Raw genomic sequence first — 16,041 nt, forward strand, 5'->3', positions numbered from 1 at the left:
CCACTTTGGTTCATCCTGTGGTCATCTGCCTCTGGTGCTGTCTCCCAGATGCCAGATTAGGAATACTGAGGCCTTTGTTCTGTTCCTCCAGGCTATCTCTATCTGCAGGTGACACCCCCACCACATCTAGATCTATGGAATTGTCCACGCTCGTAGGTTTTTTTATATCATACCAAGCCATCAACTAATGCAAGCTGCAGCCCGAGCGTCGTTGTTGGTAATCAAGCCTATCACTGTAGTGTCGTCTGCAAACTTGATGATTGAGTTGGAGGCATGCATGGCCACGCAGTCGTGGGTGAACAGGGAGTACAGGAGAGGGCTCAGAACGCACCCTTGTGGGGCCCCAGTGTTGAGGATCAGCGGGGTGGAGATGTTGTTACCTACCCTCACCACCTGGGGGCGGCCCATCAGGAAGTCCAGGATCCAGTTGCAGATGAAGGTGTTTAGTCCCAGGGTCCTTAGCTTAGTAATAAGCTTTGTGGACACTATAGTGTTGAACAGCATTCTCACATAGGTGTTCCTTTTGTCCAGGTGGGAAAGGGCAGTGTGGAGTGTGATTGAGATAGCGTCATCTGTGGATCTGTTGGGGCGGTATGCGAATTGGAGTGGGTCTAGGGTTTCCGGGATGATGTTGTTGATGTGAGCCATGACCAGCACTTCATGGCTACCAACGTGAGTGCTACGGGGCGGTAATCATTTAGGCAGGTTACCTTCCCTTCCTTGGGCACAGGGACTGTGGTTGTCTGCTTGAAACATGTAGGTATTACAGACTTGGTCAGGGAGAGGTTGTAAATGTTAGTGAATGATGGTAGAAATTAGGCAAAACGGATTTAAGTTTGCCTGCATTAAAGTCTCCGGCCACTAGGAGAGCCGTTTCTGGATTAGCATTTTCTTGTTTGCTTATGGCCTTATACAGCTCGTTGAGTGCGGTCTTAGTGCCAGCATCAGTTTGTGGTGGTAAGTAGATGGCTACAAAAAATATAGATGAAAACTCACTTGGTAGATAGTGTGGTCTACAGCTTATCATGAGGTACTCTACCTCAGGCGAGCAATACCTTAAGACTTCCTTAATATTAGATATCACACACCAGCTGTTATTGACAAATAGACACACACCACCACCGCTCGTCTTACCGGACGTAGAGGTTCTGTCCTGTGGATGTACGGAAAACCCAGCCAACTGAATATTATCCTTGTCGTCGTCCAGCTACGACTCGGTGAAACATAAGATATTACAGTTTTTAATGTCCCGTTGGTAGGATAGTCTCGAACGGAGCTCATCCAGATTATTCTCCAGTGATTGCATGTTGGCCAATAGAACGGATAGTAGAGGCAGGTTACTCACTCACATTCTCACAAGGCACCCCGATCTCCACCCCCTGTACCGCCGTCTTTTCTTCGCGCAAATGACGGGGATTTGGGCCTGGTCTCGGAGAAACAGTATATCCTTTGCAGAAGACTCATTAAAGAAAAAATCTTTGTCCAGTTCGAGGTGAGTAATCGCTCTTCTGATATCCAGAAGCTCTTTTAGGTCATAAGAGACCAATGTACAAAATAAGTTACAAACAATGCAAAAAAACACACAAAGTAGCACAGTTGGTTAGGAGCCCGTAAAACGTCAGCCATCCCCTCCTGCGCCAATAACAGTATATGTTATCTTAACTGTGGCCATGATGGTTTGATTGTGTGTTCACAAGGGGGAACTTGTCTGAAGAGAAGGAGGGTGTATGGTTGGAGCGTAATTTGAATTTCTTGATGGTGGAAGAGGAAGACTTTTACATCAATTACACATGTAAGGTTTCCAGTGACAGAGGCAGTCCTTCAGCCTCCTTCACACTACAGCCTACAGGTTAGACAACACTGTCTGGAAGATAACATAAAAATGMTTCAAAAGAGATCACACACATATTATCCTGTCTCTTTACCCTTGTTTTGATAGCGTATTATAACATCTGCAACCTCACCACTTTTGAACAAAAATGGTTGAAGAATAAAGCCAGTCAACTTGACATTATGTATTATAAATGCTATCTCCTCTCTTTTTTCTGTACAGATCCGAACTATCTGTTCCCTATTGGGGTACTACTGACTAGTCTGGTATTGGTGTTTACTGTTAGTGTTGTTATTTACATTGCTTCAAGATCGGCATCATGCTGTCGCTCAGGAGGATGTTCCCGCTTCTCCACACAAYCACAGGTACAATGAGACATAAACATACATTCCTACACCAGATACAGACAGTAATGCACATACAGCATGTCTCCCCACAAACCCCCAGGCCCACACTTAAACCCACACACACATGAATGTTGCATTGCTTGTTTCCCACTCCCCACCTGACCACAAGTAAAATCAGTAGCAAATGTAGTAAGGTACTGTAGCACATCCCACATGCCACAGCTGCAGTATGCAAGCACTGCATTTTCCATGACAGAGGAAACCGAGAGAGGAAGATTAATACGAGGCACTGAATAGGCCATGTTACCATGAAACACAAGCAACTATGGTGTCATTATTAACCAAGCCTCCCCTGTTAGGCAGGTTTGTGGAGACATTTGCTCCAGCCCAGCACTAACAAACCTATTTTGTTTTACCTGTCCTTGTCCTGCATGCAACAGACTCTGATGGGAAGCTGTATGATTGCGTACGTGGCGTACCCCCGTGTGAAGAAAGACGAGGTGCCCAGAGAAGAACAACCTGTTGAACTTGTGATTGGATTGATGGACTTTGGAGAGGACAGTGATAGACATAAGGAGGAAATATGTTGAATGAAAGGACTTCTGATACCATGGAGAGTATAAATGTTGTATCTGCCTCTCACAACACATTTTCATGAACATTTATTGAATCAGACTTTGGAAGATTGATCCTCTGGGGTGAGATTTATTTTTGGCGGGATGATGATTGATCGTCCTGCCGATGGAAAATGCACAGTTAAGAGTGTATTAATTCTGACCATATTAGCAGAGCAACTCAAACACACACACATGCACACACGCACATACACACACAGACACACACACCACACACACAATTTACCACCATCATGTACATACACACCACATCTGTGAGAGAGCTTTAATAAAAAATGCCTGGTACATTTTATACAATGTATTTGATTTGTCTTTGTTTGTCTACTTAAAAAAATTGTTGAAAGAATTGTTTTTCAGATTTGTTAATCTTCCAATGAGATCAGCTATAAGTGTTTAAACTGATATTAATGAATGCAGTTATTTATTAATAGGCCAAAGTATTTATGAACAGCTTACCGACAGTTAATATTAAATGTTTTCTAAATGGTGAGCTGACTATTAACAAATACCTTATATGATTTATTAAACACAGTCCTGAAACTTCCCAGACACTTCCCAGAAAAGGTGTGGGGGTTTGCAGAAGTTGGTTGCGTGCTAGCTCTTTTGTTATGGCTAGCTTACATACAGGTAGGACTGGCTGTGACTGGTAACCTGCTTTACTGTAATCCAATGTGATCACAGTCTTCTCACAAAAATGTCTATAGAGTCCGAACGGTTTGGCCTTATCAATATGACCACTTTATGTGAAAGATGAGACTCACGGACACGATGATGTACTCTCTGTTTTTGCTCTAGGACCCCACAAGTGTCAGACTCATCTGAAGGTAAACCATAAATGAATGGAAGTATAGAGGTAGTTTTGTGCTTTCAAATACAAGAGGTTAAATATTTCCTGAGCTTTCCTATATTCCTAGATATAGGACAGACTTTCAAAACCTTTATTCCTTATGATTTTTTTTTTACTGTATTTTTTGCCATTTTCTTCATGTTTAGTTTTTTAGTAGTAAAGGCGATGTTCAATATTTTATCAAAACATTTAAATTTTTTTTATTTTATTTCAGCCTTTATTTTAAACCAGGATAGGCAGTTGATAGAACAACGTTCTCATTTACAATTGCGGACCTGGCCAAGATAAAGCAAAAGCAAGTTTGACACATACAACAACACAGAGTTACACATGGAGTAAAACAAACATACAGTCATAATACAGTAGAAAAAATAAGTCTATATACAATGTGAGCAAATGAGGTGAGATAAGGGAGGGTAAAGGCAAAAAAAGGCCATGGTGGGCAAAAGTAAATACAATATAGCAAGTAAAACACTGGAATGGTAGATTTGCAGTGGAAATGAGCAATGTGAGATAGAAAATTATGTGGTGCAAAGCGAGCCAAAAAAATAAATACAGTATGAGGAGAAGGTAGTTGTTTGGCGCTTAAAATTATAGATGGGCTATGTAATGAGTGCCAGTAAAACTCTGGTGGCTCTGCTTTCTGACATGCTGGGTGCTTAAAAGCTAGTGAGGGAGATAAGTGTGATCCAGTTTTCAGAGATTTTTGGTAGTTCATTCCTTTCATTGCAAGCAGAAAACTTGGAAGGAGAGTACGGCCAAAAGGAGAAAATTGGTTTTGGGGTGACCAGAGATATACCCTGCTGGAGCGCAGAACTCGCTACAGGTGGGTGCTGCTAAGTGTGTCCAGCGAGCTGAGAAACGGGGGACTTTACCTACAGGTCTTGTAGAATACCTGGAGCGCCAAGATGGGTTGGCGACGAAGTTAGAAAGCGACGGGGCCACGCCAACGAGAGGTTACGGTCGCAGTTGTGAGTAGTATATGGGTGCTTCGGTGACAAAACGGATGGCACTGTGAATGACTGCATCCAATTTATTGAGTAGGGTTTATTGGAGGCTATTTTGTAAATGACATCGGACAAACGTTAGGATCGGTAAGGATGGTCAGTTTTACAAGGGTATGTTTGGGCAGCCATGAGTGAAAAGATGTGTCATGACGTTGGCCTATTTGGTTACAGCAAGCCTTCCCCTGCCTCTCCCTGCCCCCCTACAACTACGCTGCTCGTGGTCAGAGAGAGAGGGTCCGTAATTCTTTGAGGAGGAGACCCTGCCAAATGGCCACACCGTATAAGAGGCAGAGGGTACATTTTCATAGAAGAACAAAGGGATTTCTTCCCACCTCACAGAACTTGAGGTACGAACAAATTTCATGTTCCGGAGAAAGTATAAAAAGATCGGTGAAGAATCCAGCTACGAACTGGGTCCGTTTGTTACAACTTGGGGGAAGCTCATGGGAGACGGTGTGGCCACATTACCATAATGCTGTTTATATATATAGCCTCAGATATGAGGGTTTACATCTAACCTTGTTTGTATAATATGAATGACGTGAGTATGATACTGTTGTAAAATTTGAGATATAATATAACTTTGGACTGTTAATGAAGGAAAACCCAATTCCCTTTTGATTTGAACTAAATCAGAGGACCGCCCCTGAGCCCAGTTAGGGTCAGGCATCCTGGGACAGCCCTTTTTTGGCCCTTCCGAATAAAACCCCCCTCGGGTTTTCTATCACCAGACCGAGCTTACCTCAATTACGAGATGGCTGAAGGTTGCAGACCATTGCTGAATCTTTTAACCATACCACGTGGTTAAACTCTTTGACTATCGATACTGACAGAATAATAACAAGTCTTTGATATGAATTACTAGTCTGCAGCTAGGAATTCGGTATCATTGAACGCGAAGAACGACAACCACCGAAACATCCATTCTACAACAACACGAATGAATGTCACTCTGAACTATCCACTCTAACCTACGACAGAGCGAGAGAGAGAGAGAGGACGGAAACTCTCCAACAGAAACTAACTTTTCAACAGCGATCAAGACGACACACTGAGCGTAAATATATATATTGATTGCAATTGTTCCCGAATGAGTGAGCGTTCATGTGCAAAGGATTAGCATTTCAATTGTTATAATTATTAACTCTGTAGTGACTTCTCAGTCGAACCCCCACTTCCCTTTGGTCTAACAAGCCGCCATGCCGGTTTAGCCCACTAGGGCACATTCCCCTATCATTTCTTGTAACCATTATTTACTTTTTGTTTGTTTATGCATTTCTGTGAATTACTTAGTTAGTAATAAATAAATGATTTAAGATAATTTATGTATGGATGACTCATAGTGAAGACTGGGTTCGTGCAGATAACCAACAATTTACGACGTTTGGAATGAGACTAACGTGAGGTAAAATAAATAAATAATTAATCAGAAGACTATTGATCAGATATGAAAATATCTGAAAGGTTATATTGGGAAATTATAACTTTGTAATCTGAATAATTTCCTTGGTGCCCCGACTTCCTAGTTAATTACAGTTACATGATTATTCAATTTAATCGCGTAATACTAATTACAGGAATCTTTGAAAAAACGAAGTCTTCAATTTAATGATAGTAAAGACACGACATATATGACGTCCCCGTGTAAGGAATCTAAGATAGAATTAGACTTTGCTGTGGAATTCTATAAATCAATTGTGCAAACAGAATTGTACAAACAGACTGCTTTGTATACAAACAAATTGGTTGTGTGTGTGTTCCCATTGGAACAAGCTATTTTGATAGCGCCTCCGGTCCTGTGTCGATAGCAATCAGTGATAAATTCCAGATTTAGTCCGTTAGGCCAAACGGTACTACTTCTGTCAGTCAATATTAATTCTAGAGCCAGTAAGGTTAGAAATGAGAAGATATTCGTTCAGCGTTCGAGCCGAAGTATTTAGCTGCCTACTGCACAATACCAGTGTGGACTGACTACAGGCATATCTGTATTTATGTACCTCCGGTCAACATAACACTAGCGAAGTATGCCGAATGGTTTAATGTGAGACGTCACTAGTAAACCCACCCTTTCCATGGTGAGAGGACCCTATTTTGTGCTTAGAACGTGATATTTCTGAACAACGAAAGGATTAAGCTGGCACTAAGCAAAAAAAGAGAGGGAACATTTTTCACTTCCTGTATTCCGTTTAAATTTCTCCYCCTTGCGCGACGGAAGTCCCGCCTTGGTACTTCCGTTTGATTTCAGCATTCTGCATCACTGGTGGTGAAGAATCGCAAGTACATCTCTTAAAAGAAGTGGCGAAATCCAAACGTGGATCACGTTAAAATAATCCAGCAATCTTTTAACAAGGCAGACCTGTTAATTGAAATGCATTCCAGGTGACTACCTCATGAAGCTGGTTGAGAGAATGCCAAGAGTGTGCAAAGCTGTCATCAAGGCAAAGGATGGCTACTTTGAAGAATCTCAAATATAAATTATATTTTGATTTGTTTAACACTTTTTTGGTTACTACATTATTCCATATGTGTTATTTCTTATTTTTGATTTCTTCATTATAATTATACAATGTAGAAAATAATAAAATAAAGAAAACCCCTTGAATGAGTAGGTGTGTCCAAACATTTGACTGCAACTCATTATACAGTATGTTTCTTGTTGTGGAACACTGTATAGCATATAGCTTAAAAACACTGTTTATGAAAAGGTTGCTTGTGAAGTCGAACAAGGGGATCAGAGCGATACAGGCCTATTAGGGTACAATGAGACATGCAGAGAGAGATGGAGAGAGAGAGATGGGGTGATTTTAAACATAACCCCAGCTTTAACCGTAACGTTAACCACACTTTCAACTTTATGTCTAACCCTAACCTTAAATTAATTTTTACGATAGTTTTTGTGGCTGTGGTAACCATTGGTGATAACAAGTGACAACCGTTATGGGCAGAGGCTCTGTTTCCGGGCGTGATTACGTCACTCAACCACCGTGAAGATTCCAGTTAGTTTAGCCAACTCAACACTTACCACCCGGCGACTCCCGGACCCAAACCCGGATAAGAAGTGGGGCAACAATTCACTCGGTCAAGGTAACGTTAATTTGCAAGATTTCAGAGTATGTGCATTTAATAGATAATGCGCAGAGAAAAGATCTGATCTCAATGATGAGGTAGGTAGCTGCAATAACGTTAACTTAGCTAGCTAACGTTACTTGTTAGGCAGATAGTGTGGGCTCTGTACTGATCGAGCTAGCTAGCGTTACAGAACCGCTTTTAAAGAAGTAATTGATTTTATGATTATGATCTGGCGTTTCTACAAAGAAACAATAATCTAATTTAAATAAGTGTTACATCTGTGTTCATAGCTAGTTGGCTAGCTTCATTTGTTTTACCTTGCTAACTTGGCACATTTTGTCACCATGCAATCATGTCTCTAGTTGAGAACACTTTCTGAAAAATCACTTTGGAATTATTTTGATCTTTCACTCCATAGACAGACTGCAAAACATACTGGGGTTGCTTATCCTACCTAGCGTGAGGTGTGTGTGACACTACCAACTTCAGAGATTCAGCACTGAAACACTGTGTTTACTGAGACCTGTGGCAATGGAATCTCTACCGCCAGCAAAACCACGACAAGCTTGTCAAGTTCAGAATCTGCAGATGCCTTGGAGCAGAATGTTGCTGGGATCACTAATTGTCTTCAGTTGTCTGGTAGCTTCTGTGTCCTCTGATGAGGATTACTATAAGTTATTGAAGGTGTCCAGAGAAGCCACAACCAGAGAGATACGACAAGCCTTCAAAAAGCTAGCTCTGATCATGCACCCGGATAAAAACCCAGTAAGTAGCCTGCCCTATAGATATACACTACCGGTCAAAAGTTTTAGAACACCTACTCATTCAAGTGTTTTTCTTTATTTTTACTATTTTCTATGTTGTATAATAATAGTGAAGACATCAAAACTAAGAAATAACACAAATGGAATTATGTAGTAACAAATCAAAATATATTTGAWATTCTTCAAAGTAGCCACCCTTTGCCTTGATGACAGCTTTGCACACTCTTGGCATTCTCTCAACCAGCTTCACCTGGAATGCTTTTCCAACAGTCTTGAAGGAGTTCCCACATATGTTGAGCACTTGTTGGCTGCTTTTCCTTCACTCTGCGGTCCGACTCATCCCAAATTATCTCAATTTGGTTGAGGTCGGGTGATTGTGGAGGCCATGTCGTCTGGTGCAGCACTCCATCACTCTCCTTCTTGATCAAATAGCCCTTACACAGCATGGAGGTGTGTTGGGTCATTGTCCTGTTGAAAAACAAATGGTAGTCCCACTAAGCCCAAACCAGATGGGATGGCTTATTGCTGCAGAATGCTGTGGTAGCCATGCTGGTTAAGTGTGCCTTGAATTCTAAAGAAATCACTGACAGTGGCACCAGCAAAGCACCCCACACGATCACACCTCTTCCTCCATGGTTTACAGTGGGAAATACACATGCGGAGATCATCTGTTCACCCACACCGCATCTCACAAAGACACGGCGCGGTTGGAACCAAAAATCTCCAATTTGGACTCCAGACCAAAGGACACATTTCCTTCGGTGTAATGTCCATTGTTCGTGTTTCTTGGCCCAAGCAAGTCTCTTCTTCATATTGGTGTTCTTTTAGTAGTGGTTTCTTTGCAGCAATTCGACCATGAAGGCCTGATTCACGCAGTCTCCTCTGAACAGTTGATGTTGAAATGAGAGGTTTACCGATTTAATCGGCTAGGCCGATTTAATTGGGGCCGTTTCAAGTTTTCATAACAATCGGTAATCGGCCTTTTTGGACACCGATTACATTGCAATCCACGAGGAAACTGCGTGGCAGGCTGACCACCTGCCACCAGTGCAGCATCAAAAGGACCTGGTGGCTATAAGGAGCCACGGTAAGTTTCTAGCTAGCATTAAACTGAACTTATAAAAAACAATCAATCTTCACATAATTAATAGTTAACTACACATGGTTGATATTACTAGGTTGACTAGCTTGTCCTGCGTTGCATATAATCAATGCTGTGCCTGTTAATTTATTATCGAATCACAGCCTACTTCAACTTCGCCAAACGAGTAAAGATTTAACAAAATCGCACAATCGTTGGACAAATGTACCTAACCATAAACATCAATGCCTTTCTTAAAATCAATACACAGAAGTATATACACTGCTCAAAAAAATAAAGGGAACACTTAAACAACACAATGTAACTCCAAGTCAATCACACTTTTGTGAAATCAAACTGTCTACTTAGGAAGCAACACTGATTGACAATAAATTTCACATGCTGTTGTGCAAATGGAATAGACAACAGGTGGAAATTATAGGCAATTAGCAAGACACCCCCAATAAAGGAGATCGCGCCTTCCTGCAGGGTCTGGTGACCACAGCACCACTTCCCATTTCCTACTGCCTCCTGGCTGATGTTTTTGGTCACTTTTGAATGCTGGCGGTGCTTGTCATCTCTAGTGGTAGAGCATGAGGACGGAGTCTACAACCCACACCAAGTGCTCAGTAGTGCAGCTCATCCAGGAATGGCACATCAATGCGCAGCTGTGGCAAGAAGGTTTGCTCTGTGTCTGTCAGCGTGAGTGTCCAAAGCATGGAGGCGCTACCAGGAGACAGGCCAGACATCAGGAGACGTGGAGGGAGGCCGTAGGAGGGCAACAACCCAGCGCAGGACCGCTATCTCCGCCTTTGTGCAAGGAGGCAGCAGGAGGTAGCACCTGCAGAGCCCTGCAAAATGACCTCCAGCAGGCCACAAATGTGCATGTGTCTGTTTTCGACCGTTTGAGCAGACTCCATGAGGGTGGTATTGGATCGACCGACGTCCACAGGTGGGTTTAGGCTTACAGCCCAACACCGTGCAGGACGTTTGGCATTTGCCAGAGAACACCAAGATTGGAAATTCGCGCACTCTTTCAACGGATTAAAGCAGGTTCACACTGAGCACATGTGACAGACTGCTGACAGAGTTCCTGGAGGACGCCGTGGTGAGAACGGTTGCTGCGTGCCCTGCAACATCCTCCGAGCATGACCGGTTTTTGGCGGTGGGGTCAGTCATGGTGTGGGGTGGCAGTTCGTTTGGGGGGCCGCACAGCCCCTCCATGTGCTCGCCAGAGGTAGCTGCCCCACTCCCATTAGGTACCGAGATGAGATCGCTCAGACTCCTTGTGAGGACCATATGCTAGTGGGTAGGCCCTGGGTTCCTCCAATGCAGACGAACGGCTAGACCTAATGTGGCTGGAGTGTGGTCAGCAGTTCCTGCGAGAGGAAGGCATTGGGATGGCTATGGACTGGCCCGCCCGTTCCCCAGACCTGAATCCAATTGACACATCTGGGACAGTCATGTCCTCGCTCCATCCACCAACGCTAACGTTGCCGCCACAGACTGTCCAGGAATTGGCGGATGCTTTTAGTCCAGGTCTGGGAGGAGATCCCTCAGGAGACCATCGCCGCACCTCATCAGGACACATGCCAGGCGTTGTAGGGAGGTCATACAGGCACGTGAGAGGCCACAACACACTACTGAGCCTCATTTTGACTTGTTTTAAGGACATTACATCAAAGTTGGACTCAGCCTGTGAGTGTGGTTTTCACACTGTTAATTTTGAGTGTGACTCCCAAATGCCAGACCTCCATGGGGATTAAATTTGATTTCCATTGATCATTTTTTTGTGTGATTTTGTGTCAGCACCTTCAACATCATGTAAAAGAAAAAAGTATTAATACAGAATATTTCATTCTTCGATTCTAGGATGTGTATGTTTAGTGTTCCCTTTATTTTTTTGAGCAGTGTGTATTTTTTAAACCTGCATATTTAGTTCAAAGAAATTCATGTTAGCAGGCAATGTTAACGAGGGAAATTGTTTCACTTCTCTTGCATTCAGTGCAAGCAGAGTCAGGGTATATGCAACAGTTTGGGCTGCCTGGCTCGTTGCGAACTGTGTGAAGACCAATTTCTTTCTAACAAAGACCATAATTAATTTGCCAGAATTTTATGTATTATGTGACAAACATGAAGGTTGTGCAATGTTAACAGCAATATTTAGACTTGGGTTGCACACCGTTCGACTAAAATACGACACAGCTTCCGTATTCACTGAAAGAATAAACGTCTTTCTTCTTGCTAAATGATAGTTTCCGGATTTGAACAATATTAATGACCAAAGGCTCGATATTTCATGTATTATAATTAAGTCTATGATTTCATAGAGCAGTCTAACTGAGTGGTGGTAGGCAGCAGCAGCGCAGAAGCATTCATCTCAAACAGCACGTACTGCGCGCGAATTTCCAGCAGCTCTTAGCAATGCTTGACATACAGCGCTGTTTATGACTTCAAGCCTATCAACTACCGAGATTAGACTGGCAATACTAAAGTGCCTATAAGAACATCCAATAGTCAAAGGTATATGAAATACAAATGGTATAGAGAGAAATAGTGAACGCGTCATATAATAACTACAACCTAAAACTTCTTAACTGGGAATATTGGAGAACTGGGAATATTGAACCACCAGCTTTCATATGTTCTGAGCAAGGAACTTAAACGTTAGCTTTTTTACATGGCACATATTGCACTTTTACTTCTCCAACACTGTTTTTGCATTATTTAAACCAAATTGAATTTGTAGTTTTGTAGATAAAATGTGTTCATTGTTCATTCAGTATTGTTGTAATTGTCATTATTACAAATATATATATTGTTGCAAATCTCTTCAATCGCTTCAATCTCTTCTTTCTCAACAACTGAGTAGTTGGTCTCCCATGGTTCCAGCTTCCAGCTTAAAAACAGGATGGGGTGCTCCACCCCTTCGACCTCTTGGGATAGCACTGCTCCCAAGCTGACCTCTGAGGCATCCGTCTGAACCACAAACTCTCTCAAGGTTTGGTACCACCAGCACTGGATTACAGCAGAGAGCCTCCTGTTATGTCCTAAATGCTTTGGTGGCCCTTTCATCCCATTTGACCATGTTTGGCCCTCTGGCTCTAGTCATGTCGGTGAGTGGGGCGGCCACTGTGGCATAACTTGGGATGAATTTCTGGTAGTAACCGGTCAGCCCTAGGAAGGCTCGAACCTGCTTCTTATTTACTGGTTTCGGCCATTCTCTAATTGCCTCCACCTTACGCTGTGGTTTGATTAACCCTCTTCCCACGGTGTATCCCAGATACTCTGTTTCCTCTAACCCCACGTAACACTTCGCCGTGAGCCCTGCCTTTCTAAGGGCGTCTAACACTGCCTGTACCCGCGGTAAGTGTGATTTCCAATCTGGACGGTAGATCCCCACGTCATCTAAATAAGCTGCGGCGTACGCATGGTGCGGTTTTAGGACCTTGTCCATTAGCCGTTGAATGGTGGCTGGGGCCCCATGTAAGGCATGACGGTGTATTGAAACAAACCGTCAGGGGTTGCAAAGGCTGTCTTTTCTTTGGCTCTGGGGGTCAGAGGAATTTGCCAGTACCCTTTGGTTACGTCCAGGGTCGTAATGTACCGAGCTTCTCCAGTAGTTCATATACTCGGGCATGGGGTAGGCATCAAACTTGGAGATTTCATTTAACACCCGAAAGTTGAACCGCAAAGACCCATTGGGTTTGGAGACCATCACAATAGTGCTAGACCACTCACTATTTGACTCTTCGATCACTCCAGCTGCCAACATTTTCTCCGTCTCTGCTCTAATCGCGGCCTGTCGAGCTTCAGGTACCCGATATGGCCTCATGCTCACTTTTCTCCCTGGTAGGGAAACGATATCATGAGCCGTAACCTCAGTTTGTCCGGGTACCTCTGAAAACACATCTCTGTTTTTCTGGATCAGGGTCTTTACTTCCTGTACTTGTGCTGGGGACAGAGTAGGTGAAATATTTACTTCGGATGTCTTCTGACTGTGTGTGGGGTACGTGACCATGAGTGTTTCTCTCTCTCTCCATGCTTTTAACAGGTTTATGTGATAGATCTGTTCCTGGAGCCGTCGGCCTGGCTGTTGGATCCAATAATTAACTTCTCCTTTTCTCTCCAGTACGTCATATGGTCCTTTCCATGTGGCTAGTAGTTTGCACTCTACTGTGGGGATCAGCACTAACACCTTATCTCCCGGTTGAAATTCCCTCAGGGTAGCCTGCCGGTTATAAGTGTGCCGCTGGTGCTCTTGTGCTTGTCTCATGTGCTCTCTGACGATTGGCATGACTGTGGCTATCCTGTCTTGCATTGCCGTGACATGCTCTATGACACTAGTACACATGGTGGATTGGTGCGCCCAGGTTTCCTGGGCGATGTCTAAGATTTCCCGGGGGTGCCTCCCATATACCAGCTCAAAGGGGAAAAACCCCAGCGAGGCTTGAGGAACCTCTCTAACATCAGATACGGCAACATGTAATATCAGTTTTTCCCATCCTTATCGATTACCTTCCTGAGCATTGACTTCAGAGTACGGTTGAATCTCTCAACCAGCCCGTCCGTCTGAGGATGGTAAACCGATGTCCTCAACTGTTTCACCTGCCACAATTTACAAAGGTCCGCCATAAGGCGGGACATAAAGGGGGACCCCTGGTCAGTAAGGATCTCCTTTGGAACCCCTACCCTGGTGAACAGGAGCACTAATTCCTTGCCGATATTTTTGGAAGCCATCGTCCGAAGGGGAATGACTTCTGAGTGGCATAATCTAGAATGACCAGAATGTATTGGTGCTATCTGGTGAATTTGGGTAGTGGGCCCATGATATTGAATTTTGTTATCAATGTTCATAAATTTCAAATTCTGCAGACACATTAGAATAATTATGAAGTTCTGGTTTAAATGAAACAGACAGAATTCCCAGAGCTCTGCAGTTAATATACAAAGACATTCCTTTTATACCATTCTTCTCACTTACGCACACACATGCACACTAACATTAGGAGAGCTATTTTCTTCTCCAGAATTCTCACCACAGTTTTTCACTACCCAGCTGTCAGTTCCACCCCCCCCTCCCCCACATGGAGGGGTACTCCCTGTCCTATCGTAATTTCTCAGTGTTCTGGTCGGTTCAAACACAGTTTAATTGTCGTCTATGTTTTCTTTAGGCACACACATACATTCCTCTCTTCCCCAGTCCAACCTAGTTGGACTTATGTTTAATATTTTTATTATTCCTTTAATATGCTCCATAACCTACTCCCTAATGGTTATGTTTCCGGGTAGAATTATTTAATCATTATCTGTAACCTTATAAATTATTTTATCAGCCCACTATATCCATCGCTATCCTCTCAAATGGCTTTTCGATTATGGGGAGTGGCACTAACAGCTGGTTGGGGAGCTGTTAACTGGCACTCCGGGCACTCTCCCCAATGCCGAGCCACTTCAGCCTGAATTCCTGGCCAGTAAAACCTCCTTACAATCCGGTTTTATTGATACCAAGGTGTCCACCCAGAATGTGCCCATGAGCTAGATCCAGTACTGTCCTCCGGTACCGGGTGGGGACCAACAACTGTTCCACCACATCAACCCCTATTTTTGAGACTCTGTACACCAAACCCTTTTTCATGATGAAGTGGGGAAAACTATTAGGCATCATCCCATTTATGGGAGTATCATCTATGACCTGCACATCTCCTCTGGCTTGCTGCAGGGTTGGATCCTGGTTTTGGGTCATCACGAAATTAGTCAGGGACCCTGCCAGGTCTGCTGGTTCTAGATAGTCGTCCTCTGGATTCAGATCGACCCCAGCCCCACTAGTACCGGGCTGCTCATTATCAACGAGGTCTGCCACTTCTTCCTCATCCTCCCCTACTAGCACCTGTGAGGTTGGCCCCTGGGAGAACTCTTTTCTTGGCTTTGGTTGAAGGCTACATGCTCTTCCTGCTTGGTCAGGGTTGTTGGCTTCTTAAATATGCCGTTCCTTTGGCCTAACTTCGCGAAGTTAGGAAAGTATCTACCCAGTATTACATCATATGGCATCTTTGGGACCACGCCGACCTCATAATCCAGCAAACCGTCCTCGGTTTGTATGCTCACTAAGGCTGTGGGGTACAGACGGATATCCCCATGAATGCACGTAACACTGATATTCTGACTTGTATCCAGTTCATGAGGCGGCACTAGGTTTGCAACGACCAGGATTAGCATACTGCTGCTCTCTTCCCCCTCCAAATGTTGGGACAGTCTTACCCTGTCCGCTGGTTTGCCCAGGTCTGGGGAATGGGGATCTTTCCTCCTGTGCCTGCTCAGCTGTTCCTGCCGTACAATACCGTTCAACCAGGCCCACGAGATGGTCGGCGGGAAGTACCTCGTTCTGGCCAACCCGTCGCCGAACTTCTTGAGGTAGACCTCACTGAAACTGGTCGAGTACGATGGTCTCGACGATCTC

General features: G+C 43.7%; 2 protein-coding genes across 4 annotated transcripts in view; both read left to right on the plus strand.

The window, feature by feature from the left end:
• Positions 1-3,114, plus strand: part of LOC111959937 (interleukin-1 receptor-like 2) — a 38,308-nt gene extending 35,194 nt beyond the window's left edge. For 2 of the 3 annotated variants that reach the window (XR_011474944.1, XM_023981795.2), the window contains exon 6: positions 2,619-3,114. Coding sequence is in view for 2 of the 3 variants with exons in the window: in XM_023981795.2 (XP_023837563.1) it covers positions 2,619-2,704 (86 nt within the window). In the remaining variant the exon portion in view is untranslated. Of the gene's footprint in view, positions 1-1,697; positions 1,850-2,053; positions 2,197-2,618 lie in introns of all 3 variants that reach the window. The other variant, XM_023981794.2, reaches the window with a different exon arrangement.
• Positions 3,115-7,694: 4,580 nt separating this feature from the next.
• The window catches only part of dnajc10 (DnaJ (Hsp40) homolog, subfamily C, member 10), a 31,953-nt gene continuing 23,606 nt past the window's right edge, over positions 7,695-16,041 (plus strand). The window contains 2 exon segments of the mRNA XM_023981392.2: positions 7,695-7,831; positions 8,155-8,501. Of these exon segments, the coding sequence (XP_023837160.1) occupies positions 8,268-8,501 (234 nt within the window). The 5' untranslated portion in view covers positions 7,695-7,831; positions 8,155-8,267.

Source organism: Salvelinus sp. IW2-2015, linkage group LG36, assembly GCF_002910315.2.
Source record: "Salvelinus sp. IW2-2015 linkage group LG36, ASM291031v2, whole genome shotgun sequence".
NCBI classification, from domain to species: Eukaryota; Metazoa; Chordata; class Actinopteri; order Salmoniformes; family Salmonidae; genus Salvelinus; species Salvelinus sp. IW2-2015.